General features: G+C 40.3%; 1 protein-coding gene across 1 annotated transcript in view; it reads right to left on the bottom strand.

Moving 5' to 3' along the window:
• The window catches only part of rims4 (regulating synaptic membrane exocytosis 4), a 44,685-nt gene extending 20,646 nt beyond the window's left edge, over positions 1–24,039 (bottom strand). The window contains exons 1-2 of the mRNA XM_024426409.1: positions 23,360–24,039; positions 7,601–7,739 (exon numbers count right to left, since the gene is read on the bottom strand). Of these exons, the coding sequence (XP_024282177.1) occupies positions 7,601–7,739; positions 23,360–23,498 (278 nt within the window). The 5' untranslated portion in view covers positions 23,499–24,039. The remainder of the gene's footprint in view (positions 1–7,600; positions 7,740–23,359) is intronic.
• Positions 24,040–26,180: the final 2,141 nt, after the last annotated feature.

The raw sequence follows: 26,180 nt of genomic DNA, 5'->3' as shown, positions 1-26,180 counted from the left end.
CTCTGCAGCAGAGGTAACTCTTGAGTCTTCCTTTCCTGTGGTGGTCCTCATGAGGGCCAGTTTCATCATTGCGCTTGATGGTTTTTGCGACAGCACTTGAAATGTTCCACATTACCTGACCTTCATGTCTTAAAGTCATGATGGACTGTCGTTTCTCTTAGCTGTTCTTGCCATAATATGGACTTGGGTCTTTTACCAAATAGGGCTATTTTCTGTATACCACCCAGTGTGTTATATGTGAAAATGTGATTGTATTATAAATTGTATTTTGATGTTTAAGGACTCTTGTGAGATTAGTCCAAATGAGGACTTAAAGAGATCCTAATAAAATCCAATAAAATCAACCCCTACCTTTTCACAACAAAACGGATTGGCTCAAACGTAAAACACTAATTAACTTTTAACAAGGCACACCTGTTAATTGAAATCCATTCAATGTGACTACCTCATGAAGCTGATTGAGATAATACCAAGAGTGTGCACTTCTGGGACTATTCTATCGGTTTCATTATACATGCAACCTAAATTAAGCACAGCTCAAGTATTTAAACATTATTATTCTGCAATGTAGAAAATAGTAAAAATAAAGAAAAACCCTTGCATGTGTTTGTTTGTCCAAACCTTTGACTTGTACTGTATATAGCCACCCCTACACCTTTTTTCAGTCTATCACACCTGAAAATTTTGTAATCTGTTATTTCAATGTCCTTATCCATAATCAAGCAATTAACCAGGTCTCTGTGAGAACCAGAGTGGCAGGGTTAGTGTCATGCATGCAGACATCTATATGGTCCATCTTTGACATCAAGCTTCACACGTTTCTGTAGAACCATCCAAGCCCTCTACGTGCTTTGAAAACAGCAGGGGTATCCTTATACTGTAGGTATTTTTAAATAATAGCATTGGGTAAGCTGACCACAGCAGGCCTCTCGTTTTGGCTAACAGCAACATAGTTAAACTTTATGGGTACAAGATTACTACTGACAATACCCCAGGGAGTATGGAAATCCATAGCAGTACGATGATAATGCTGTGAAATAGTTGGAATTGGAAGAATTACCTGAACCGGGGATCAGCTGAGTAAATGTGTGATAAGAGCCTCTTCGATATTTTCTGAGGGAACTTTTGCACCTCTCATATTTAGATGCAAGCCCTTGTGAAGCTGGGGCCTCTCCCAGAAGTGGTCCAAATTGTCAATGAATTCCAAATCCATGGTGGAACAGTAGGATTTAACCCTTGTGTAGTCTTAACATTCTGTATACTCCCCTTGTCCTAAGGTTAAAAAATGACAGGCCTTCACTAAACCCCTAAAATAAAGCAACTTAATTGAATTTTAAACCCCAAATATTTTGCATGAAGAAACAACCTGTCATTCATCACAAACGTTGTGAATATCTGGGTTTTCTCTTTTCACAATTCAAAAAGACTGCATTTGATCAGTGGACACCACTTGTTTTTATTAAAACATACCTGTCATAATGTTTTCTTTACTAAAGTAGAGGTTTATTATTATTATTATTGCTAAAGGTGCTGCATAGGTGTAAACATTAATTTTGTAGCAAGAGGTAGCACTTGTATAGCCTAAGAAAGTAGCAGAAATGTGCAGAAAGTAGTTTTGAACGCATTTTATTGAAGGGAAATAAAAGTCTTGAACTTTTTTGGGCAACATAGTGATATTCTTATATACTGTACAATGAGGAATTCAACAACAAAAAAGTAGTCTTCTCCCATTTTTTAACCATTTTCCCCACCAACAAGGTGTTTAAACAACAACAATAAAAAATAATAAAATATGATAATAGATACAAAACAAGAAACTTGATGAACATAAATCAATCAACTCTAATTATGACATGAAGGACAATACGCACGTGTGTGTGCATGGACTTTGCAGATGTATTTCTCACATGTGCAGCACATGGTATTTGTTTTTACAGTCCTTCTTTGGGGGACAGAATTGGCATCTCCTCCTCTTGCCTGCCCCAGCTGCAGCCTCAGGTGGATCAGGACAAGATTCAGCCCCCTGAACAGCTTTCACAAGCGCTGCAGAGGCTGCTGTTCAGGGGAGGCGCTCCCTTCTTTGAATGTATGGGGTTACAGTTGCCTTTCCCAGCTGCTCCAGGAACACCCTCCTCTTGTTCCACTAATCAGGCATCCAAATGGGGGTTATCTTGTTCCATATCACGAAGGCATTGTATGAGGACACATCAACGATGTTATGAAAGATGAGGGGGCCAGTGGGCAGTCATCCTCCTGCAGCTTGTCCAGGTTGTCCATGCCTCCTTTCTTGTTTTATTTTAATTTTACCTTTATTTTACTAGGCAAGTCAGTTAAGAACAATGGGCCTAGGAACAGTGGGTTAACTGCCTTTTCAGAACGACAGATTTGTACCTTGTTAGCTTGGGGATTCGAACTTGCAACCTTTCGGTTACTAGTCCAACGCTCTAACCACTAGGCTACCCTGCCGTCCAGGATGATCGCTGGCTTCCTGTCCTCACGATCACTGATCTCAGCCATTTTGTGTAGTGCGCTCAGGAGAACCACATTCTTCTTCCTCTTTGGGAGGTAAGAAACTAGAGTGGTGGTGGGGGTGAAGGAAAACTTTGATGAGAAGGCCTCTCTCCCCCTTGTTGCAAGGACTGTGCCAACCATGGTGATCTTTCTCTTCTGGAGCTACTGGCTGAGTTCATAAGAGGTGAAGAAATTGTCACACTTGACATTGTGCCCCCTCTGTCCATCTATCACATCCCCTGGTTCTTCTCTGGGCCTCCACTAGTCGGCTTCCCTGTGTAGACTTGCATCTTCCAAGCGTAGCTGGATTGTGCGTCACAGGCCACCCATATCTTGATGCCATACTTTGCTGGCTTGCTGGGCATATACTGCCGGAAAGGATAGCAAACTGTTAACAAAAGAGATTGCTATCAGTAATTAGTATCAGTGTCACAGAAAACAAATCACATAAATCAATTATATTACAGAAATACATAATAAAATGAACAGTGAAAATCACTTACATTTACAGATATGAAAATTAAAATGTACCTCTGAATGGAACCAGTTGCTCATCCTCTGTTACTTCAGGCCCAGGGTTGTAGAGGTACGACAGACGCTCTACCCACTTCTCCCAGACCTCTCTTATGGCCACCAGTTTGTCTCTCACACATCTTGCAGATCTTGACTCACGGTTACAGATTGTAGCATTCTTGAGAAAGTGTGAAAGACTTTCAGTGGTACCGTGGCACGGAAAATCGCCCTTCTACTCTCTGCATGCCAGGGACTACATGTAGCCTCACCTCGGGACCTATACACACCCGCTAAGATTAGCAGCCCTATGTAGGCATGCAGGTCCATCTTATCCATCCTTTTCCAGTTGTCTCCATATTTACAGAAACACTCCAAATTTGTAATCTCCAGGATGATTTTTTTTAAGGCTGGTGTGATTAACATGTAGCATGTTGAGGCGATGTCCTGAGCATGGGCAACTGCTTGTCTTGTGGGCCCTGGGGTCATGATTGTTACATTTTGTGCTGACATCCTGTCATGGTTGTTATATGGTAACAAGGACCATGTTATTTTGCTGTAATTTGACAAAAATGTATCTCTTTCAGCTTGGGGGATTTCATCTTTATCTGAAGATGATGCATCGTGCTCTGGGTTGTATTCTTCCCCGTCTTCTTCTTCAGATACCTCCTCCTCTTCTAAATCATTGTTCTCTTGTTCCTCCTGGACATCTGAAAATTCAGATCTATGACCTGTTGGGCACTGAAACATGCACTCCTGGCTTCAGCAAAGAGAGAACGGGGGGGGGGGACTGTCATCTGCAGCACCTTTACAGCCTCTGACTGCATTACCAATTAGTAAACAATGCGTTCAGAAATGTTTATTTTGTCTGAAATATTGTTGATTTTTTTCTGTGAACTTGAGTCATATATGGTCTCGTGGAGGGGAGATGCTGCAGATGCACAAGAACGTTTTCATTTTGTCTGAGTTCACTCAGCAGCACTCAATCTCAATTTTGTGTGCGTGTGTGTGCACGTGTGTGTGTTTTTTGTTGTGTTTAAATTATTTTATAACTGCCGGGTCAAAAATGACCCTAAGACATTTTTTGTACCCTGGTGGTGTACAGCTTTCATGGAAATATGAACATAGTGATGTTTAACTGGGTTAAACCAGCAGTGTAGACCGAGGAGACAACCAAAGCCATCAACTATGCAGCCTATTTTTGGTCCATGCCCAAGATATTATATGATCTACATTGTCGATGATCTACATTGTTCTTTAATCTCTGTTTGACCTCATCCCACCCTAACACCATCTTTGCCCTCTATTCTCATTGCTTATAGGACGCTGGGGGACTGGGGAAAGAAATATCAACAGAGTAGCAATTGATAGTTCATAGTTTGAGTATCTGTAGATCATCTATTGGGGATTAACCAAATATCTTTCCAGCATCAACATAAGGTGCTGACTTGTATAAACCTAAATTGATAAGAACGGAACTCACCTACTATAGAGGTTGCTCCAAAAAAGTTACTATTCATTTGGCTGTATAAGAGCCTCAGCCTATACAATCAAAACTGCAAACCATGCTTTCAGGTGAGATGGAAAAAAACAATGAAATTGATTGAATAGTGTGAGTGTTTGTTCATGTTTTGCATGAGTCCTCATCTGAACCGGAGCAGTCTTTTTGTTTGGATTGTTCAAATTTCACCCATTTCTTTGCCTTTCAAGAATGAACTTTCAGAGAGAAAACCAAATCAAGGTAATAGCCCATTTTTCCCTCGCCGGTCGGCCCCAAGTTTTTCGACGGCTTGTTTATGTAAAGATGTTATGTATTCTGTTCATGAGATCCAATAAAATATGGTGAACCATCCTCTGTGCCAAAAAAAGTAATCCCCGACTGTTCAATTCCCTGTAATCCAGCTTCAATGAGGTTGATTTCCCTCCCTGATGCTGTTTCCCCTGTCGGAGTAGCCACATATGTTACGTAACACTACAGTGTGCATGCAGTGGTCATCCCTGGTCCTTTGATGATGGCTCACTTTGCAGAGTACAGAGCTTGCTCACGTTTAGTAGGCGGCTGTCAACAAGGGAAACTTCCATAGAGGAAAGAAATACTGTATTTTCCTCTTACTCGTGATAAAATTAAAGCAAAAAAGGGCACCGATAATGCCACCCTTTTTCCCTTCTTTTGTGTAATGTGTGTAAGCATTGTTCTTTTAATAACACCACAGGACTAGGACGCTGTTACACCAGCTACCATCGGTGTTAGTCTGAGCCAGCCAATCCACATGTTTTGTGTGGTATAGATCAAAATCACACTGCACCTATCCACATTACATTCCCTATGGTTTAGAAAAAGAACTGCAACATTGGATACACAAAAGCTTAGCAGAGGCGTTTTGCATTCTGACTCTGGATTAGTACTTGTAAGTGCAAATAACTTGTATTGAAATCACCGGTTCATCGGTTCACAACAATTCTTCAGGAATATTTATATTATAGCCACAACATTTCGGCCGGATCTCCTTCAATGATTTTAATTTTAGGCATGAAAGAAGAAAATCATGTAGTGAGATGACAATTTATGTTCTGCTTTGTTTGTATTTTTGTTTATTTTCAAATTGTTTTTGGGATGTTTTTTTGGGATGTTTGTAAATCGGAGCAACCTCAATGTAGGCCTGAAATCCAGAACCTGTTTTGTGCTGACATTTCACTCCTCTTACCCCATGTCATTGCCAAATAGTCTAGCCTTTCTGCAATCTCAACGTTCAATATGCAGCTGGATTTTGTGCATGATCCCTGATTGGTTGTTAAACATAACATAAATAATTTCATGACAATCACTGCACCAAATACACTAGTTTCAGTCTCCTAACTAGTCTTTCACCTCTGAAGACTAGATACTTCTATGCCAATTTTGGTGTTTTATCTCTGAACACTCAAAGCTTGTTTCTCCACCGACTGTTGGTGGGGAACCATGGGGTATTAACAATGCTCGGTGGAGACTAGAGATCCTGACCGCCAATGTGTCTAGGCTGAGACATGCCATGTACTGTAGATATCACCACACTCACACCTGACCATTGTTACAGCCCCCATCTCCCTTTATGGTCACAGCCCCCCACCTCTCTCTTTATTGTCACTAATTCTGTCATCAATTCAAGGAAAAGTCACGTGTTTACTATTTAAACATTTAAACATGCTTTTTTTTGTCAAAAACTAAAAACAAGTATTCAAAAGTCAAATGATAAAATACAACATCTCTAATTAAATAAACAATGTACAAGGAAAGCCAAGAAAAAAATACTCCCAACCCCCTTCCAAAAAAAGAAGTAATGAAATAACAGCTCATAATGGTGCAATACACATTTATGATAAAAATGCACGATATTAAGACATTTCTCAAAAAAACAATAAGGAGTAAAGAATAGTAAAAAGGGTCATGTTCTGTGTGTGGTGTGTGTATATATATATTTAAAAAAATATATATACATATATTAGTTTGGATACACGTATTCATTCAAGGGTTTTTCTTTATTTTGACTATTTTCTAATTGTGTAGATACCAAACTATGAAATAACACATATGGAATCATGTAGTGACGAAAAAAGTGTTTCCAAATTGGCCTACAGTTTCCAAATTGGCCTACAATCTAATTAGGAGCTATGTTTTTCAATTTTGAATGTTGGATGCTTAGGAATATTAAAATTGTGATGTGAGTTCCACAACCAACAAGACAGGTCGGTTGAGGGATGAGCGGTGACGCTCATGAGGAGTGACGCATCCTGTCGGAAGACAATGCTATTCTCCTCGTTCATTAATGATATAATGTTTATATTAGAAGGCCTTTCTCGGCCAATTTGGAAACTGTAGAATGATTTCCCAAAGTCTTATCTGCTTCTATTCCATTATGCGCTGTATTTAAATGCATCATAATGGATGCATCTTAATACTTTTGATAAAATGACCAAACTATCGCAGGTGTTGGGGGTATAATGTGTCCACTCCCAAATCAACAACTGCATTTCATGGCCTATAGCTGCTCTGTTTTATCCTCTAATCCCTACTAAATAAAGCAAGGTTCAAAATATAGACATCAAACGTGAGCTAGTAGATTAGTCAGCCCACACTGGGGAGAGGGAAGTTTGACACATTGCATTTCCAAGAGAAAGCCAGTGCCATGATTCCACAGGATTTATGGGAGTTTTTTCAAGATGAGAGATGAGAGATGAGCGCATCAGCGGCATATGCAGACACCAAAAAGCTGAACAGATAAACATATTTTTGAGGAGGGGGGAATTGCATTGAATCAAATGATTAATTACCAATGATTTACCGCCCGTAAGGGCGGGTGCCACTAGTAACAATATACTTCACTATACTATACTTCACCTCACTTAGCAGATGGTTTTATCTAGAGGGACGTACAGTACAGTAAATGCATACACATTTAGTATGTTTATGTGATTTGCGCTGGAATGGACCCACAAGCTTGGCTTTGTTAGCGCCACATGCATACCAACTGATCCACACAGAACAACTGTGAACAGTGGACGCCCCAAGTGCTAATGGTGCTGGTTATGTTGCTGTACTCACTTGCCCTCTGAGCCGTAGCTGTTCATGCTGTCTTCAATGGACTCGTGGCTGGCTTGGCGTACAGTGCGGCTGGGCATCTCTACAGCCAGTCCCGTCTCAGTGCTCCTTTGGATCCCCTTTAGCCTTCTACCCTCAGCATCTACAATTCACACAGGGAATAGACATGTTTGGTAAACAGAGGTAACACTTCACTGGCTAACTCTAGAGGTCCCGTTGATCTCTAGAGAATTAAGTAATTCTGCATTCCGTTTTTTGGCACCCCGTAAATGGAATGATGTGCAGAGCTCTCTGCACCTTGATACTCTGGTGCATCTAGGGCAGTTCAAGCTATTAATGAAGGACCTCATTGTTAAGGAATGTGTTTGTTTCTTAAAGGTCAACTGCCCCTTGGAACCAATCTCTCTGGTTTTAAACAGCCAATGTGGCATTGACATGAGTCAGAAACATTCATTATAGTGTAAAAATGTACTACAAAGTGTAAATAGGATAATTTTGTTCATAAAGTCAGTCTCTTCCAAAACAGATTTTGGTAACTGACTTACCTGAGGGTTTGGTTTGGATTACAATTATGTCATCAATTTATGCTCCCTTTTGCCTATTAATATGTGGTGGCGCCTTGTTTTCTGGGAAAAGTCTGGGAGATTTCTATTTGCATGGCCGCAGAGCTTTCCTTAGGAGGACCAATGGAATGGTTGAAATGGAGCAAACCCCGCCCACCCGGCTTGATTTGCAATGCACATATTGATTGGGAAATAGCTACTCTAGTGAAAATGGGCTTCCGTAAAGTTCAACAATCAGATGGCCAGGATATGATATTACATCCAACGCTAGATACAAGTTCTGCGGGCTGTCAACCGTCAAACTTGAGACTATACGTGGTGTTGGTGACGCTCAGTTGGTTACGCATGTCTTGTGGGGTATGCATGGGTGTCTGAGCTGTGTGCTAGTAGTTTAAACAGACACCTCGGTACATTCAGCATGTCAACACTTCTTACAAAAACAAGTAGCTATGAAGTCAATCTCTCCTCCACTTTGAGCCATGAGAGATTTACATGCACATTATTAATGTTAGCTCTCTGTGTACATTTAAGGGCCAGCCGTGCTGTCTTGTTCTGAGCCAATTGTAATTTTCCACGGTGACTCTTTGTGGCACCTGACCACACGACTGAATAGTAGTTCAGGTGTGACAAAACTAGGGCCTGTAGGACCTGCCTTGTTGATAGTGTTGTAAAAAGGCAGAGCAGCGCTACATTATGGACAAACTTCTCCCCATCTTAGCTACTGTTGTATCAACATGTTTTGACTATGATAGTTTACAATCCAGGGTTACTCCAAGCAGTTTAGTCACCTCAACTTGCTCAAATTTCATATTATTTATTACAAGATTTAGTGTTGAGTCATCTGCATACATAGACACACCAGCTTTCCTCAAAGTTAGTGGCGTGTCATTAGTAAAGATTTAAATTAATTGTTTATTATGTTGGAGAGACTTCTATAAAGAACAACCTCTCTTTATCCACAATATAGCAGGGGGTGTAAAGCCATAACACATATGTTTTTCCAGCAGCAGACTGTGAACGATAATGTCAAAACCCACACTGAAGACGAACAAAACATCTGCCACTATATTTTTATCATAAATTTCTCTTAGCTAATCATCAGTAATTTGTGTAAGTGCTGTGCTTGTTGAATGTCTTTCCCTATAAGCATGCTGAAAGTCTGTTGTCTGTTGTCTATTTTTAGTTGAATCCTGGAATTTAAACAACAGCTATTGATGACTTCCCAAATGCTATATAGGCCTAAATAGCAATATTGATGATATATGATTGATAAAGTATGGTTACATTTAATTTGCTCTGTTAAATCTAACCTTTGGAATTAACTAACCTTTGGAATTCGATAGCAATGGTAAATCTATTAAATGGAGATCTCTCAACAATCAATCTCAGGATTGCACATTGGTAATAGTCAGTTATAAATATGAAAGCTAAGCAGTGCTGGGCTTGGTTAAAACCCTGGATGGGAGACCAAGGGGATAGCTGTAGACAGATCAACTCTCCAGTAGAAGGTACAGCCCAGCCTATTGTTTTTTTGCTTATGGTGGATATTATGGCTATTATGTTGAAGAGCTGTTGTTTCAAAGGTACAAATTCAACATATTTTATACAAGGTTTGTTTATGTTTAAAATTGGTACCATGATGACCTAATTAATAGTGTGTTGGAAATTCCACCCTCAAAACAATAGTTAATATTTTAAAATCCAATGTCTTTTTCACATAGATTCCACATCACAAGGTGTTGACAAATTACATTAAAACAACATAGATTTAACCAGTTTGTGCCTGTGTGGCAAGGGTCAATGGGTCATTTGAGGTTCATTATGTGCATCTGTCCATTTCACATATGATCTTGTTTATTATGTAAGGATTTAGCCTGCATCAAAGTGTCAATGTTACATTCAAATCTCCACCCAAACCTCCTTTTCCAAAACCTAAAACAAAACAACATTATACTAGGCTATATCAATAATAGGATAATGTTTGCTCCACATACTAGCTCATGAATCACTTCCTTGATTTAGCCTCCAACTGCAAACACACTAGCAACATTTAAAAACAGGGCTTTGATTTTTCAAAAGGCAGTATTTCTTAACTCAGAGGGAGAATTTTTCCAAATTGAGCTGTTGATGTACTTTAATTTAATTTGGAAATCTACAGAATGCCAGAACTGTTGTATAACAAGTGCCAACCACACAGCCACATTATTTACAGTAACAATTCATAGTTATTCCTGTCCATCAACGCATAACAATTAATTAAGAGGAACCTTACCGGTTCATAATGTCAAGGTAATAATACATTGGCTACCTTGTCCTTGTGCAAAGTACAAGGTTATAGAGACAAAGGTAGTTTTAGTTATAGAGACAAAGGTCATTTTTTTCTATTTCTAATTCTCAGTAAATACAAGATGTTCACAGTAGTAGCCTCGCCTACCTAACATTTCTCATTCTAAGCAAGAGACACTTTTTGATAGAGTGCTCCAACAGGCTTGATAAAAAGTCTTTGACATCGTCAATCTATTATTAAGGACAGGAAAATGTCCCCTTTTTACAACCTGGTGGAGCAGACAGAGCGCAGTATCAGTTGCAGGTCATCCTAGTCTATGTTAACTTTGTACAGTGCCATTGTCTCACAACCATGCAGTACAGTACTGAACACTATAGACACCTTACCCAAAGATACAGAGAATTGGTCCATAGTCTTCCGTGCAATAATCATACTATTGAGATTTGATCATTTGGTGCGTGTAAAATAACTGTGATATCTGTACATGGCCCAGTTTTACATAGCAACTCCAGTAGGGGGTGTCAGGGATTAGGTTTTTAATATTGCTCAGATGTGACCCAGAACATTGCTATTTTCATGCTGTTCACTGGGAAATTAAACATAGGCATATTGGGGTTACTCAAAGACTGGTTTCAAATAATTGTGCATTGATATGCATCCTGTCTGCAGGTAACCGAATTCCACTCATTAAGAATGGGAATAAAATCATGTTCAGCATTCAAATCCTGAATCTTAGACACATTTCATATACTACCTGTACATGCTGTCTGAAACCATATCATCCCGAGTGTATTATATAAAAGCAATGAGCAGCATGCTGTCCTAACAACTTCTCTAAAGCTATGTCTGAAAAAGGACATTCTGCCACAAGAAGTATGAAAAGGATGTTGTTGCTATGGGAAACCACACCAAAGACATTCTGGAAGTGTGTCCTGTGGCTTTGAAAATGTTTTAACCCTGTTAAAATTTTAGAGAAGGATCATTATGTCTTACTTATACTCTCTTAGAGTGTAACACTATTTCACCTTTCCAGCAAGATCCAGCTGAACAATAGTGTTATGCACAGCAGGTGTGGTATAATGGTTCTTGCAAGGTTGAGACAGATGTACAGTACAAATGGAATAAGAATTCATATACCATAGAAAGGGACAATAAACATTCAATAAACCCTGAATACAGAGACCTGTTCTGTTGCAAATAGTATAATAAATGACTTGCCATTAAAAATAGTGCTATACACTGAAGGAAAATACACAGGCTCATTGATTTCTCATCATAAAAAGCATTATTGGTACAATGTTATGTGTGCTCTAGTCTATGAACATTACATTATCTGGCAACAGCTCTGTTGGACAGTCCTGCAATCTGCATGTCAATTGCACACTCCCTTAAAAGTTTAAATATCTGTGGCATTGTGTTTTGTGACAAAACTGCACATATTAGAGTGGCCTTTTATGGTCCCCAGCACAAGGTGCACCTCTGTAGTCATCATGCTGTATAATCAGCTTCTTGATATGCCACACCTGTCAGGATGATGGATTATCTTGGCAAAGGAGAAATGCTCACTAACAGGAATATAAACAAATCTGTGCACAGAATTTGAGAGAAATTCCTGGGATCTTTTTCAACTCATGAAACATGGGACTTTACATGTTGTGTTTATATTTTTGTTTAGTATAGCAGCAATATAACAAATTGATAATGTATTCAGTATGTAAATACATTTAAATTCTCTGTAACAAATGTACACTCAAAAACAGACTCAGAAAGCAATGCATTTTCAGCTGATTACCTTGTTTTGTCATTTCAACATAGGTTTGTTTTCAAGCATCTGCTTTTTTTTCACATGAAAAGACTTTGTCTTTACTTAGAGGCCTCTAGGAAACCACCAATCTACAATGCTTGCATATGAAGACAAGAATCGGGACCGTATGACACACATACCTTCCCATCAATGTGAACCAGATTGATAACTTTGGTGTCCAGTCTAATGTAGCACATGTACAAGTAGGTCTCATTACAGAGGTCCCTAGTGTGGGGATATAAATGAAATAGAGCACATTGATTAAGTTGGCTGAATTAATTTAGCACATACATTTGAAACAGGGAAAGGGAGAGAAGGGGTAGTTTTAAAGCACCTGCTGATAATTTTGCTTATTAAATGGTTCACAAGATAGCAGTAGCGGTACATGGGTAAAATCACTGCTGAAGCCAAGCCAAGCCTATGTTGTGATAATTGCAATTTTTGCTCTTTAACCCATTTGTTCATACGCCACCATGATATACAATAAGGCCAAGACAACAAAAAGACAACAGTCACACAGTGGCGGTTTTGTGTTTCATTATAAAACCGGAGAGCAACATCTGTCCAGTGAAGTCCACAAAGCAAATATCGCATGGTCAAGCAACATAATGTTTTCGACAGTTTACTAAACAACTACTGATTTAGAACAACGAAGTTATTGCAAGTCAGCACAAAGTCCACTGCCACAGCTATTCCAGCACCATTTCAACTTAAACGTCATCAAATAAACAAGGCTATATATGCTTAATTTAATACAAACAAAACAAACTTAAAAATACTGAAAACTATTTAGTCCAATCAATGTTCCTAAATATGGTGTGGCTGTCCATGGTACTGATTTGTGTGTGTGTGTGTGTGTGTGTGTGTGTGTGTGTGTGTGTGTGTGTGTGTGTGTGTGTGTGTGTGTGTGTGTGTGTGTGTGTGTGTGTGTGTGTGTGTGTGTGTGTGTGTGTGTGTGTGTGTGTGTGTGTGTGTGTGTGTGTGTGTGTGTGTGTGTGTGTGTGTGGACTACTTGTAGGCTAGTTGAACGCCAATGCCATCCTCCTCACTTTCAGGTTGGCAAAACGGTCTATGGCTCTATCATAAAGTACACTTTTAGTTTTTGGCTACCTAGCTTAAATGCTTGCAAGCCTAACTTCGTCGCATAGGAAACAATGAACCAGCTAAGTTAGCTAGTTAGTTGACATGAGCCTAGGTAGGCTACATATTGAACATATCGTCTCAGGCCAGAGGCACAATATATGATTCAGGCACTTGTGAATTGAAGGAAAATTATCCAAACAGTCTTTTGTCTGCAATGTATTTTTCGTTATGTGTTAGATCCCAGTAAAACTAGCAATCACTAATGAGGATCATAATAAAAACATATAAAATATATACATTATTTTATCATCTTTATTTTTTATTTGTCAAATATTTGGGAATATTTGGGGCTTTCCTTGGCATCCTTGAACACATGACACTACAAAACAGGCCCAGGCCTTGTAAATGCCTGTGGTGTGAAAATCCCATTGATTGATGAAATACATTCTAGTTTTTTAAGTTCACGAAACTGAACATTGTATTTCTTATCTTCAAAAACTCATGCATCAGAAACAACATGTTTTATCACTATCTCTATCTACATCTGTATCTGCTTCTCCTCCCACAGAGAATGGCTTGTGAAATGGATATTTTCTAATGTTTTAATATAATTAAATGTACCATTCCTATCACCATTCCTATCACCTGTTATCGATCCCAAACCCCAGTCGTCAATGCTCTTTTTAATTCTGATCATTGATTGGGCCATCATATAGCACTCCATTACTCACTCTTCCATTAATTAACCATTAAGCAGGTGATGGATTGGTGGTGCCTGTAACTCATCAATCCCTAATGATTTCAAGGAATGGTCTGCCAGAGATAAGGGTATTGCTGTAGACCACTCTGCCTCTGGGGTGTCTTCTGTGTTAGATGGTTTGATCAGATGACCCAGGTCATGAAGTTTGAAAGGCACTGAACAGAATATGCAATCCTACATCTGATGAAGGATATACACAGGGTTTCAGATGTCTCTGATGAAACAGACTCTGATCCTATGTTTGGAACTCATCCATACACAATATTACAATTTCCCAACCTGTGCAACTCTATTTTGTTGTAACTTGTCTGACTTGATATAGTCATTCTGGTCAATGGCATCTAAATCAAATACCATGAGTAATAACATCCCATAATACACTAGAAATGAAACTTGACATTGATGTGGAGGATACAGATGTCCTAATAACAATGCTGCAGTAAGGCCAATGGGTTTGGGATGGGCTCATTGTGTTAAGCCCTAAGTAGTCCCATTTTGCAAAGCCGATAAGAGCATGTTATGTAAATGCCTAAAACAAAACAAGCAGCCATCCTAATAGACGGCCAAGAGAAACATATGATTTAGGTCTGTCACACAGTCCTGGGCCACATTCAGTAGGCTAACGCGGAACATTGCAGATAGAAATGTCATGAATAGTGCCAACATGATTCCTCATTCTACATCTAAGAGAGGCATGTTTGTTCTACATCATATATTTATATCTGAATGTTCCACAGCTCCTGTTATAGGCTAGCTCTGAATGGGGAGGTTTAGCGGTAGCACACATTTGCTTAAAGGTCAGATCAGTGCTTGTTCTGTACAGACCTTGCTTTCATAGAACACATGTTTGAGCATATCCACAGCATTGTATTAGCTGGAACAAAGCAAGCAAGGAAATGAGGAGGAGGTGGAGGGGTTGATGCAGGCAAGCTGCATGAATGGGTTTCACATGGCTAACAAGAGAACATCAATAGATTGCTAACAGGGTTACTTCATCTCATCTATCTCATGTTTGTGTAAATCAAATATGGATTTGCCATTTTTAGAGGATTGCTCTAGGATGAAATCTCATACATAGTGACAGATTATATAAATCGTGGAAGGATTATACACTTGATAAAGCCTAAAAAAGTCACATTACCACTGAGTAACTTCAGATACACATATTTTTTCATTCAAAATCCATTAGGGGCTAAGGGATATTTACCCCCTACACACACATGACAACTTGACAACATGAATTCCTCATTGTTCAATACAATGCAGACTGCAAGTGCATAGGTATGGGAACTACATTTCTCGAGACAGTGTCTATTTCACTCTCTATCGTTCTCTCTATTTCTCTCTCTCTCTCAGTCTCAATAATATTTTGAGAGGCATAAAACCAGGCTTGACAGTGAGGGAGTGGTAACAAGCATTAGGAAGTTCTGAGATTTTTTTCAATAGATCCCAGTTCCTCTCCTGGAGGCGCTAGAAAACAGGCTTGGCATATAGATCCTTAGTAGTGCGTCAATACGAGTGGTAAACACAAACATTTGAAGTAAAAGATGATACTTTAAATACATTGGGAGAAGGTTGTGCGGTGGGTTGGATCTGAATACACATTTCTTACATGTAGGCCATTATGGGACCCTATGAACACAGCTGAGACACTGACCTTGGGAAAGGTAATAGATACTTGACCTTTGAGGCATTGGTTGAGCTGAGGACCCAATAGAGAGATTATTCATTCATGCCATGAGGCTATGAAGTGAACATGGAGATAACTGTAAACTGACCCAGAAAAGACCATGCATTTCTGAATCTGGATGACAGTACTTCTAGGTCTCAGGATGGCAGTAGTGATGCACTTAGCCATCCACCACACTTTGGCCTCATCTAGCAGCAACCCCAACAGTCAGATGAAACCCGACTGTGTGATTTGAGTCAAGTGCACCAGGGCATGAACTCACAACCTTTCGCACCGTAACATAACATGCCCAAGAAGCACCATCAATCTCACTGACCACGAAAAGCCAAGGCATTTCTGTTACCGCAACAGTAATTCTAGGTGTCATGAAGGCAGTAGTGATGCACTTAGCCATCTGCTGCATAACCAGAGGCGCCTGAGCAATGGAGCCAATGGAGCAGCTGCACTTCGACTTTCAAAATAAGGGTGCAAATGTATTGTTTTGCAGATTATCATATTCCATTGAGAGATCTGTCATTTTTTAAATATTTGTAATGTTTTGTAATGTAATGTAATGTAATACTATAGATATGACAATTTTATATATGATTTTATATATGATTTGTAATGTAATGTAATACTATAGATATGACAATTTTATATATGATATAAAAATGAACAGGCACCTGCAAAATAAAATGGTTTATACATTTTTTTGTGCTGTTGTTACATTTTTATTGATGGTGTTGGTCCAAAGGTGCTGTTACATATAATTTGAGCTGCGTGCACCACCAGCAAATTCATTGTATCGTTTCACTCTGCCTGTTAGAACCATGATGAGGATGGGCATGTCTGATTAGGCTTCACTGTAGTGCAAACTCTGCCTGTCCGGTAGCACGCAGGCTGTCAATGAGTAGCTTGCAAGTAGATAGTGATATTAGGCCTAATATTACATCATTAAATCAGATAAATAATTTTCCTCCCAAGTTGTTTACAGGCATTTAACAGCATTCTGCCTTTTTGACATCTACTAATGATTATTTTAATGATTTTCATGATTATGATGTTTCTTCAGCATTTGTTGACAGATATGTAGCCTACTCACGGTGGTTATTGTTCAAGAGGCCACTATTAAACAGAACGACAATTTAACAATAATTGGAAAATAATTGATAGTAGCCTTGTCCTGCAGGGACTGTTCAAACCAGTTTGTTCTCTCATCTTAAAAAGGCAAGATTCTCAATGTGGGCTACAGTAGAATGATTTTTGTAAAAACAATGTGTGGTTTTAAGAACCAAAATGCAATTAAGTTATGAATGTTCTTTGTTTTTAGTCATCAAATTTGGCCTACACAATAACAAAATATGCAAGCTGTATATGATTAGCTTGCGAAAACATGTTTTAGTATGAAGTAGCTTTTATGAAAGAGAAGGTTGGAGAACCCAGCTCTAGCCCAAACTGTTCAAATATGACCCATATTACCGGAGCAACATTTTATTATTTCTATTGCAGATTCAGGGCCGCAAGTTATGGATATTTATATAGTATAATATGTTTGCAATATTTTATGTGAACATAATCAATTACCAAATTTAAATGCAAAACTCCAGTTTGCATTTTCAAGTTGACAGTTCTTTTTCAATGCCCTCACATGTTACACTGCCTTATTTAGAAAGAAAATTGTTAAAAGATCAATCAAAGTCACATTTGTAATTATACTGCATTATTGTGACTGCATTATTTGTGACAAAAAAAGATGACAACTTAATGTACAATTTAAAAATGTTTTTTTTTTCTGAACCTACCATGTACAACATTCTAATTCAAATCCATTTTGGGTAAAACAATATTATTCCTCCCATTTTGCCATGGCAAATTCTCTCCATAATAGTGATCATAAATGTTGACACTGTAAATTACCTGAGTTTTATGATATGGAAATGTGAAGTGCACATCTCGACTCACAGGTTTTTGGCTTGTTTGTATGACATCAAAGCAGTATTTACTATAATTCTCAATGTCTCATCTTTCAAAATACATGGAGTCCTCTTAATTTACGGCATTTCCCTCACTCAGACAATAAAAATTTGCAGAAATTGCTGAAATTAGCGGGAGGGATGGGGGCAACTTCTTGTCATGCTCAAGTTCAGAATGGCTGTCAATCAAAACCCATACAGTGTTGTGAATCGCAGAGCCAGAGCTCTTAACCATGACAAGGTAACTGGGAATATGGCTGAATACAAACACTGTAGTTATTCCCTCCGTAAGGCAATCAAACAGGCCCAAGAACTGTGGGCCTTCCTTCTCCGTGGCCAACATTTAAGCGTGTTAACCCTTGCAAAGTTGCCAGCCCAGACGGCATCCCTTGCGGCGTCCTCAGAGCATGCACAGACCAGCTGGCTGGAGTGTTTACGGACAAATTCAATCTCTACCTTTCCCAGTCTGCTGTCCATGCTTCAAAATGTTTGTTCCTGTACCCAAGAAAGCAAAGATAACTTATCTAAATTACTATTGCCCCGTAGCACTCACTTCGGTCATCATGAAGTGCTTTGAGAGGCTAGTTAAGGTTCATATCACCTCTATCATATCACCTCTACCTTACCTGACACCCTAGACCCATTTCAATTTGCATACCGCCCCAATAGATCCACAGACGATGCAATCGCCATCGCACTGCACACTGCCTTATCCCATCTGGACAAGAGGAATACCTATGCAAGAATGCTGTGCTTTCTATAGCTCAGCATTCAAGACCATAGTACCCTCCAAGCACATCATTAAGCTCAGGCCCTGGGTCTTAATCAGCCCTGTACAACTGGGTCCTGGACTTCCTGATGGGCCGCCCCCAGGTGATGAAGGTAGCAAACAACACCTCCACTTCGCTGATCCTCAACACAGGGACTCCACAAGGGTGCGTGCTCAACCCCCTCCTGTACTCCCTGTTCACCCATGACTGCGTGGCCACACACGCCTCCAACTCAGTCATCAAGTTTGCAGACAACACAACAGCCTGATTACCAACAATGACGAGACAGCCTACAGGGAGGAGGTGAGGGCCCTGGGAGAGTGGTGCCAGGAAAATAACATCTCACTCAATGTCAACTAAACAAAGAAGCTGATCATGGACTTCAGGAAACAGCAGAGGGAACACGCCCCTGTCCACATCGACAGGACTGCAGTGGAGAAGGTGGAAAGCTTTAAGTTCCTCGGCGTACACATCACTGACGATCTGAAATGGTCCACCCACACAGACAGTGTGGTGATGAAGTCGCAACAGCGCCTCTTCAACCTCAGGAGGCTGAAGAAATTTGGCATGGCCCCTAAAACCCTCACAAACCTTTACAGATGCACAATTGAGAGCATCCTGTTGGGCTATATCACCGCCTGGTATGGCAACTGTACCGCCTGCAACCCCAGGGCTCTCCAAAGGGTGGTGCAGTCTGCCAAACGTGTCACCAGAGGCAAACTACCTGCCCTCCAGGACACCTACAGCACCCAATGTCACTGGAAGGCCAAAAAGATCAAGGACATCAACCACCCGAGCCACGGCCTGTTCACCCATTATATTCCAGAAGGCGAGGTCAGTACAGGTGCATCAAAGCTGGGACCAAGAGACTGAAAAACAGCTTCCATCTCAAGGCTATCAGATTGTTAAATAGCCATCACTAACCGGCTTCCACCTGGTTACGCAACCGTGCACCTTAGAGGCTGCTGCCCTATATACTTGGAATCACTGGCCACTTTAATAATGGAACACTAGTCACTTTAATAATAACTTTAATAACATACTGCTCTGCTCATCCCATATGTATATACTGTATTCTATTCTACTGTATTTTAGTCAATGCTACTCTGACATTGCTCAATCTAATATTTATATATTTCTTAATTATATTATTTTACTTTTAGATTTGTGTGTACTGTTGTGAATTGTTAGATGTTACTGCGCTGTTGGAGCTAGGAACACAAGCATTTCTCTACACCCGCAATAACATCTGCTAAATCTGTGTATGTGACCAATCAAATTTTATTTTATTTGATGTATAGCATGTTACTGCACAGCCTCTACATTCCAATTTAGGCATTTATCAGTGCCCAAATCTGCCATTTTCAACCCATATACTGGAACAAGTCTAAAGGGTTAAGAAAAACAGTGTAGAAAAAACATTTAAAATGCAAAAATAGTCTGGGTGCACCACCAAGAGTTTTCACCCCCACTTTCAGACAGTCAGGCGCCCATGTGCAAAACAAGATGTTAATAATGTTAGTGTTGTTACTGCTATACTACACAGATATAAGAACAACTTAGTGCAAAGTGTTAGAGTATATGTAAACAAAGCTTACTGAATGCATAAATGGCAAACAGTTAATAACACTATCACTAGATTGTTAAGTGATTATTTCATTTTTAAGCCCACCCTTAAGGAAATCAACTCTACCGACACTGAAAAACGATGCAATGCAAAATATCACAGGAATCGGTAGATATAATGTACAGTATGTTCTTCAATGGATTGCCTCTTTTCACCACTAACTAGAACTACTTTTCTGCAAATAAACTTTTTATTGGTGACTTTTCTGTTGTTGTTTCTCCAACATGGCCGCCAAGGGAACCTTTTTTCCTCCATGTTCTAGCACTGTCTAAAACATAGACCTGACTGATTGAACAACATAAAATGTTCAGTTTCCTCTGGATATAACTGATGTGTAATTATTAGCTTTGTCATTACCTGCACATTTATAGATCACCACAACCAATACAACAGTTGTTTCATTTTTTCATCAATGTGTGTTTCTATATTGTGCCCAATTTCTCCTCTTAGAAATTGATTTATGGTAGGTATTAGTAGGAGGGTGCCCTGGGGTTATTTCCCTAATTAGTCCAATGTTGTTGGTTTCTGCTGTTGATTCATCCAATGTTCTGTTAGAAACGTCACAGCGTTCTTCGACTCCTGTTTAAGGTTAATTTGTAGATATTTAGAGTTGCTGTTTTACTTTTATGTCAAACCAAATTTGACAGATTTGGTGGATTTAGAAGCATCCCTCATCCATATGAAATGGCATATAGTACTGCATCTATATGACAGTATCAAATATTATGAAACAGGATTCTTTCCATGACCGTTTAATTTCCTCCGTCACTCTGTTTGTCACTGTTTTTATTTGTTCCCCATTTTCCTCACTTTTGGCATTAAAATGCTGCTCGTAACAATTGGGCCCCAGATATATTCCCAAATACAGTATATTCATATTTATTCACTTCTTCCCCTGGCTGAGACATGGTGACAGGGGTCAGCGAAGGTTTTCAAGCTGTAATCAAGGCTGAGTGCCAGTACATGTCTCAACAGGCAATAATCCTCCTCTTTGGCTCACAGCACCACTAGGTTCGCTACGCTATAGCCACAGCAATGCATTCTGCCAGCATTAGCTTCACAGTAGCATCACTACCATATGCTCACCTGCTGCATTCTATTCCGGTGATTCTTACAGTACACGCAAGAAAATGACCATGATGAAAAGTCTATGTCTGCTGTCTGACAAGATTAAGTCTAATGAGATGCGAGTTATGGAAAGCGGATGAGATCCTGAAATAGAGAAACATATAATACATGTAGGCTACATACGTAGATCAGTGACCATGGGTTTAGCTATACATGCAAGGATTCAATCATGTAATAAAACGTCTGCCATTTTTATCGAGTGTAATGACATACTAGCGTGGAAGGGCTGATGATGAAATCCCAGAGATTTCTATCTGTGAAAAATCTGTGACAACGGGCTGCTGTGTGTGACTCTTCTGACTGTACGTAGAGCTAGAGCTTGATGGGGAGGTGCAGTCTGATGTGCTGTTCCTGTTGGCGGTGAGGTTTAGCTGGGGAGATGTGATGTCTGGCCTGGTGGCACTTTGTCTCACATGCAGATCCCCACAGGCTGACAGTCAGAGAGGGGAGAGGATATGGAGACATATACAGATACTGTATACCTGTACAATCCCTTCAGAAAGAATTTACACCCCTTGACACATTTTGTTGTGTCTTTAAAATGGAATAAATTAAGATTTTGTGTCATCAAAACATCAATGTGGAAATATGTTAGATTTTTTTTTTATGTATATAAAAGGAAAAGCTGAAATGTATTCAACCCCTTTGTTATGGCAAGCCTAAATACATTCAGGAGTAAAAATGTGCTTAACAAGTCACATAAGTTGTGTGGACTCAATCTCAATAATAGTGTTTAACATGATTTTTGAATTCATCTCTGTATCCCACACATACAATTATCTGTAAGGTCTGTCAGTCAAGCAATGAATTTCAAACACAGATTCAACCTCAAAGACCACAGAGGTTTTTAAATTCCTCGTAAAGAAAAAAAATAGCAATTTAATAAATGTGGAATCCAGGCTGTAATAGAACAAAATGTTGAAAAAGTCAAGGGGTAGGAATATTTTCTGAAGGCACTGCATACAGTGAAAGAGAGTGGGAGATAGAGACATAAAACTGAGGAGATTATGGAGATTGAGATATACAATGAAAGTGAATGGGAGAGAAGGAGATGGAGACAGTGAAAGGGAGGGGGAGATGGAGAGAGTGAAAGAGGGGGAGATGGAGTCATGAAAGAGAGGGGGAGATGGAGACAGTGAAAAAGAGGGGGAGACGGAGACAGAACACACAGTAAAAGAGAGGGGAAGATGGAGACATACACAGTGAAAAGAGAGGAGGAGAGATGAGATAAAACAGCGACAGTAGTGATCTCACAATCAATTCTCCTCACCGTCACACGTTTGGCTGGCAATGTGCACCAGGGAGAGTCCAAATCAGCCTAAATATAATGACAGCGATAGATTGAATGAGAAGTGAAATGATGAGGGCATATTTGTGGCTCAACTCAACAGAGGAGAGATGAACCTGTAATCAGTGGGTGTTGAATTTGAGAAGTGTAGTTTGTCAAATCACAAAGGAATTAGCATTTCAATTGCCATTCAGACACAGAACTACTACTCTCTTTTCCATGCGTCCATCTGATAGTAGTTAAAGTAGCCAACTTTTGTGTGTGTGTTGGCAGCAGTCATGGGAATAGTTGTGCTTATGCATCCAGCCATTTATAATGAGATTGGGGTGGATAAATAATTTCTCAGTCAGAGAGAGACTGAATTGCTTTGTGCTCAAAGCTCCACATTACAATGGCAGTTCTAATATTTGCAATGCATCAAGTTGGGTGACACCTATAATATTCATTTTGGAGTTGTTAACAGTCACCAATCAGCCATTTGCAAATGTATTACACACTTACATCGTGGCAACATTTGATCAGAAGCTATGTTCATTATACATCAAAATATCGGCACAAATGGTTTATTAGACATGCAAACCACCACTAAAACATAAGACTCACAAATACACTTGAATTGAGTTCAAGAGAGGGATACCGACATGCATAACCATGCTCCTCTCACAAACTTTCACAACCTTGTCTACCAACCTGTCACAACAATTATGATCTACTACGAGAAGCCCACGAGCAGTGAAGTTGGAAATGATGGAAGTAGTGAATGAGGAGGCCCGTGGAGGCTGCTTCTAGCACCTTTAGGCTGCTTACCGACATCGTCCTCATCAAAAGAGTTCATACAGGGGAAGTAGATGGCCAGGGCCTCGAAGGAGGCCGACAGGCTGATCCGACTCTGCGAGCGCTCCATGTAGAGCCCAGGTGTTGGCGCTTGCTCAGCCGGCTTGGCCATCCTCGCCTGGGCATTCTTCACGCGGAGCACGGCACGCGGCGTCTTGACAGACTTTCACAGACCCACCAGAAGAGAGAAAAATCCCTAAATCCCCTCTTTCTCTCCCCAAATGTCACTCTCTCTCTGCACTGGAAGGCCACCGTATATCCGGCCGTAAAGATAGGCTTCTCTCCAAAGTTGATAGGTTTCCACAACTTTTGTTTGGTCAGACTGGGGTGTCCTGGTGTGTTGTGGGAGTGTCTGCTTCGAGGGTAGTCGCTGAGGAGAGGAGCAATGCTGTCCTAGAATGAGAAAATAGAATAATTCTGGGGAGAATTGAATGGAAAAACAGACTCTCAGTTCAGTGGAGTCTGTTGTTTTGTTGAAGAGAAGGTATATTCCTACGTAGCATGCTCTATTGATGTAGCTTCACCCAGGGTAGTGTTCTCCTGTGCACAGCAATGGCGTCGGTGTCTGTCTGGTTGCTCTGGGTGATAAAGATCGGCGGAGAGAGGCTTTTACGCTTTCAACAGCTTGTGCTTGACTCAGTTCATTCACTGGTAAGTCCTTTGTGGAGAAAGAGAGGGGAGGAGAGAGAGCAGGCTGTTGCTGGGATTTTGTGGATCAGCCAATAGGAAAGCCGATGTGGGAAACTGGGTGTGGTTTAGTGCTGTCAGCAGAACTCCCCCGGCACAATGGGGCTGCACAAATTTATTACATCCCCTATCCATCTTTCGCTCTCACTGGCTCTCTTTTTCTCTCTCTCTCTCTGCATCTGTCTTTCTCTCTCTCACTCCCCTTCTCTCTCTCTCTTTTCTGGACTTCCATTTGTCTCCTTCTCTCTCGCTTGCTCTGTCTCTCCTCTTTCTCTCTGTTACTATTTTTCAGTACCTCTATCTCCATCCGTCATTGTTTAGCCCAGTGTTGCTCAACCACCTCCATGTCAACATTCAAACACCGCGCCTTCACTTTCGAAAAGTTTGCTCCGCTGAATAGCGTATCACATCCAATCATCCGCCTAGCGTTCCAGCAGCAGCCTAACGTGTCACATGTACTGTCCATTTGGAAAGTATTCAGACCCCTTGACTTTTTCCACAATTTGTTATGTTGCAGCCTTATTCTAAAATTGATAAATAAAACAATTTCCTCATCAATCTACACACAATACCCGATAATTTCAAAGCAAAAACAGAAAAACATTATTTACATAAGTATTCAGACCCTTTGAGAATCGAAATTGAGCTCAGGTACATCCTGTTTCCATTGATCATCCTTGAGATGTTTCTACAACTTGATTGGAGTCCACCTGTGGTAAATACAATTTATTGGACATGACTTGGAAAGGCACACACCTGTCTATATAAGGTCCCACAGTTGACAGTGCATGTCAGAGCAAAAACCAAGCCATGCGGTTGATGGAATTGTCCGGAGAGCTCTGAGACACGATTTTGTCGAGGCACAGATCTGGGGAACGGTAACAAAACATTTCTGCAGCATTGAAGGTCCCCAAGAACACAGTGGCCTCCATCATTCTTAAATGGAAGACGTTTGGAAGCACCAAGACTCTTCCTAGAGCTGGCCGCCCAGCCAAACTGAGCAATCGGGGGAGAAGGGCCTTGGTCAAGGAGGTGACCAAGAACCTGATGGTCACTCTGACAGAGCTCCAGAGTTCCTGTGTGGGGATGGGAGAACCTTTCAGATGGACAATTTCATTTCTGCAGCACTCCACCAATCAGGCCTTTAAACCACTCCTCAGTAAAAAGGCACATGACAACCCATTTGGAATTTCTCAGACAATGAGAAACAAGATTCTCTGGTCTGATTAAACCAAGATTAATCTTTTTGGCCTGAATGCCAAGCGTCACGCCTGGAGGAAACCTGACACCGTCCCTACGGTGAAGCATGGTGTTGGCAGCATCATGCTGTGGGGATGTTTTTCAGAGGTAGGAACTGGGAGACTAGTCAGGATCGAGTGAAAGATGAACGGAGCAAAGTACAGAGAGTTTTTATTTGATTAAAACCTGCTAGGACTGTCTGGGAGTGGTCTGAGTGGGGAGGTGAAAACAGAAAATGTGCTGTTTTTGACAGAGAGGTTTGGAACTCTCTTTCTTATTGGTCTATTAACTTGTTTAACGCATGGTGATGTCACCAAGGGAGGCCAAAAATCCATCCCACCAAATCGGGCTGAAATTTCAGGCAGTCTTTTCAAACAGCGCTTACACTAACATGGTATTTTAGTGTGTAAATATACACTGAGTGTTCAAAACAATGAGGACACCTTCTCTTTCCATAACATACACTGACCAGGTGAATCCAGGTGAAAGCTATGATAGCTAATTGATTTGTAATTTGTTAAATCTACTTCAATCAGTTTACTGTAGATGAAGGGGGTGGGGGAGGCTTTTTAAGCCTTGAGACCATTGAGACATGGATTGTGTGTGTACCATTCAGTGTGTTATTAGGTAAAACAAAATATTTAAGTGCCTTTGAATGGGGTATGGTGGCAGGTGCCAGGCGCACCTGTTTGTGTCAAGAACTGCAACGCTGCTGGGTTACTCCCGCTCAACAGTTTCCTGTGTGTATCAAACACAGCAGGGGTATAGACTGTGGAACCCAGTTCCTACATCTAAATATAAAAATGGATTTTATCAAATAGAACTATGCTACATTTTTATCTCTGTGACCCTCAGGATGACAAATCAG

Source organism: Oncorhynchus tshawytscha, linkage group LG07 (genome assembly GCF_018296145.1).
Source record: "Oncorhynchus tshawytscha isolate Ot180627B linkage group LG07, Otsh_v2.0, whole genome shotgun sequence".
NCBI classification, from domain to species: domain Eukaryota; kingdom Metazoa; phylum Chordata; class Actinopteri; order Salmoniformes; family Salmonidae; genus Oncorhynchus; species Oncorhynchus tshawytscha.
The sequence above is the reverse complement of the archived record's forward strand: the minus strand, read 5'-3'. Positions and strand labels throughout refer to the sequence as shown.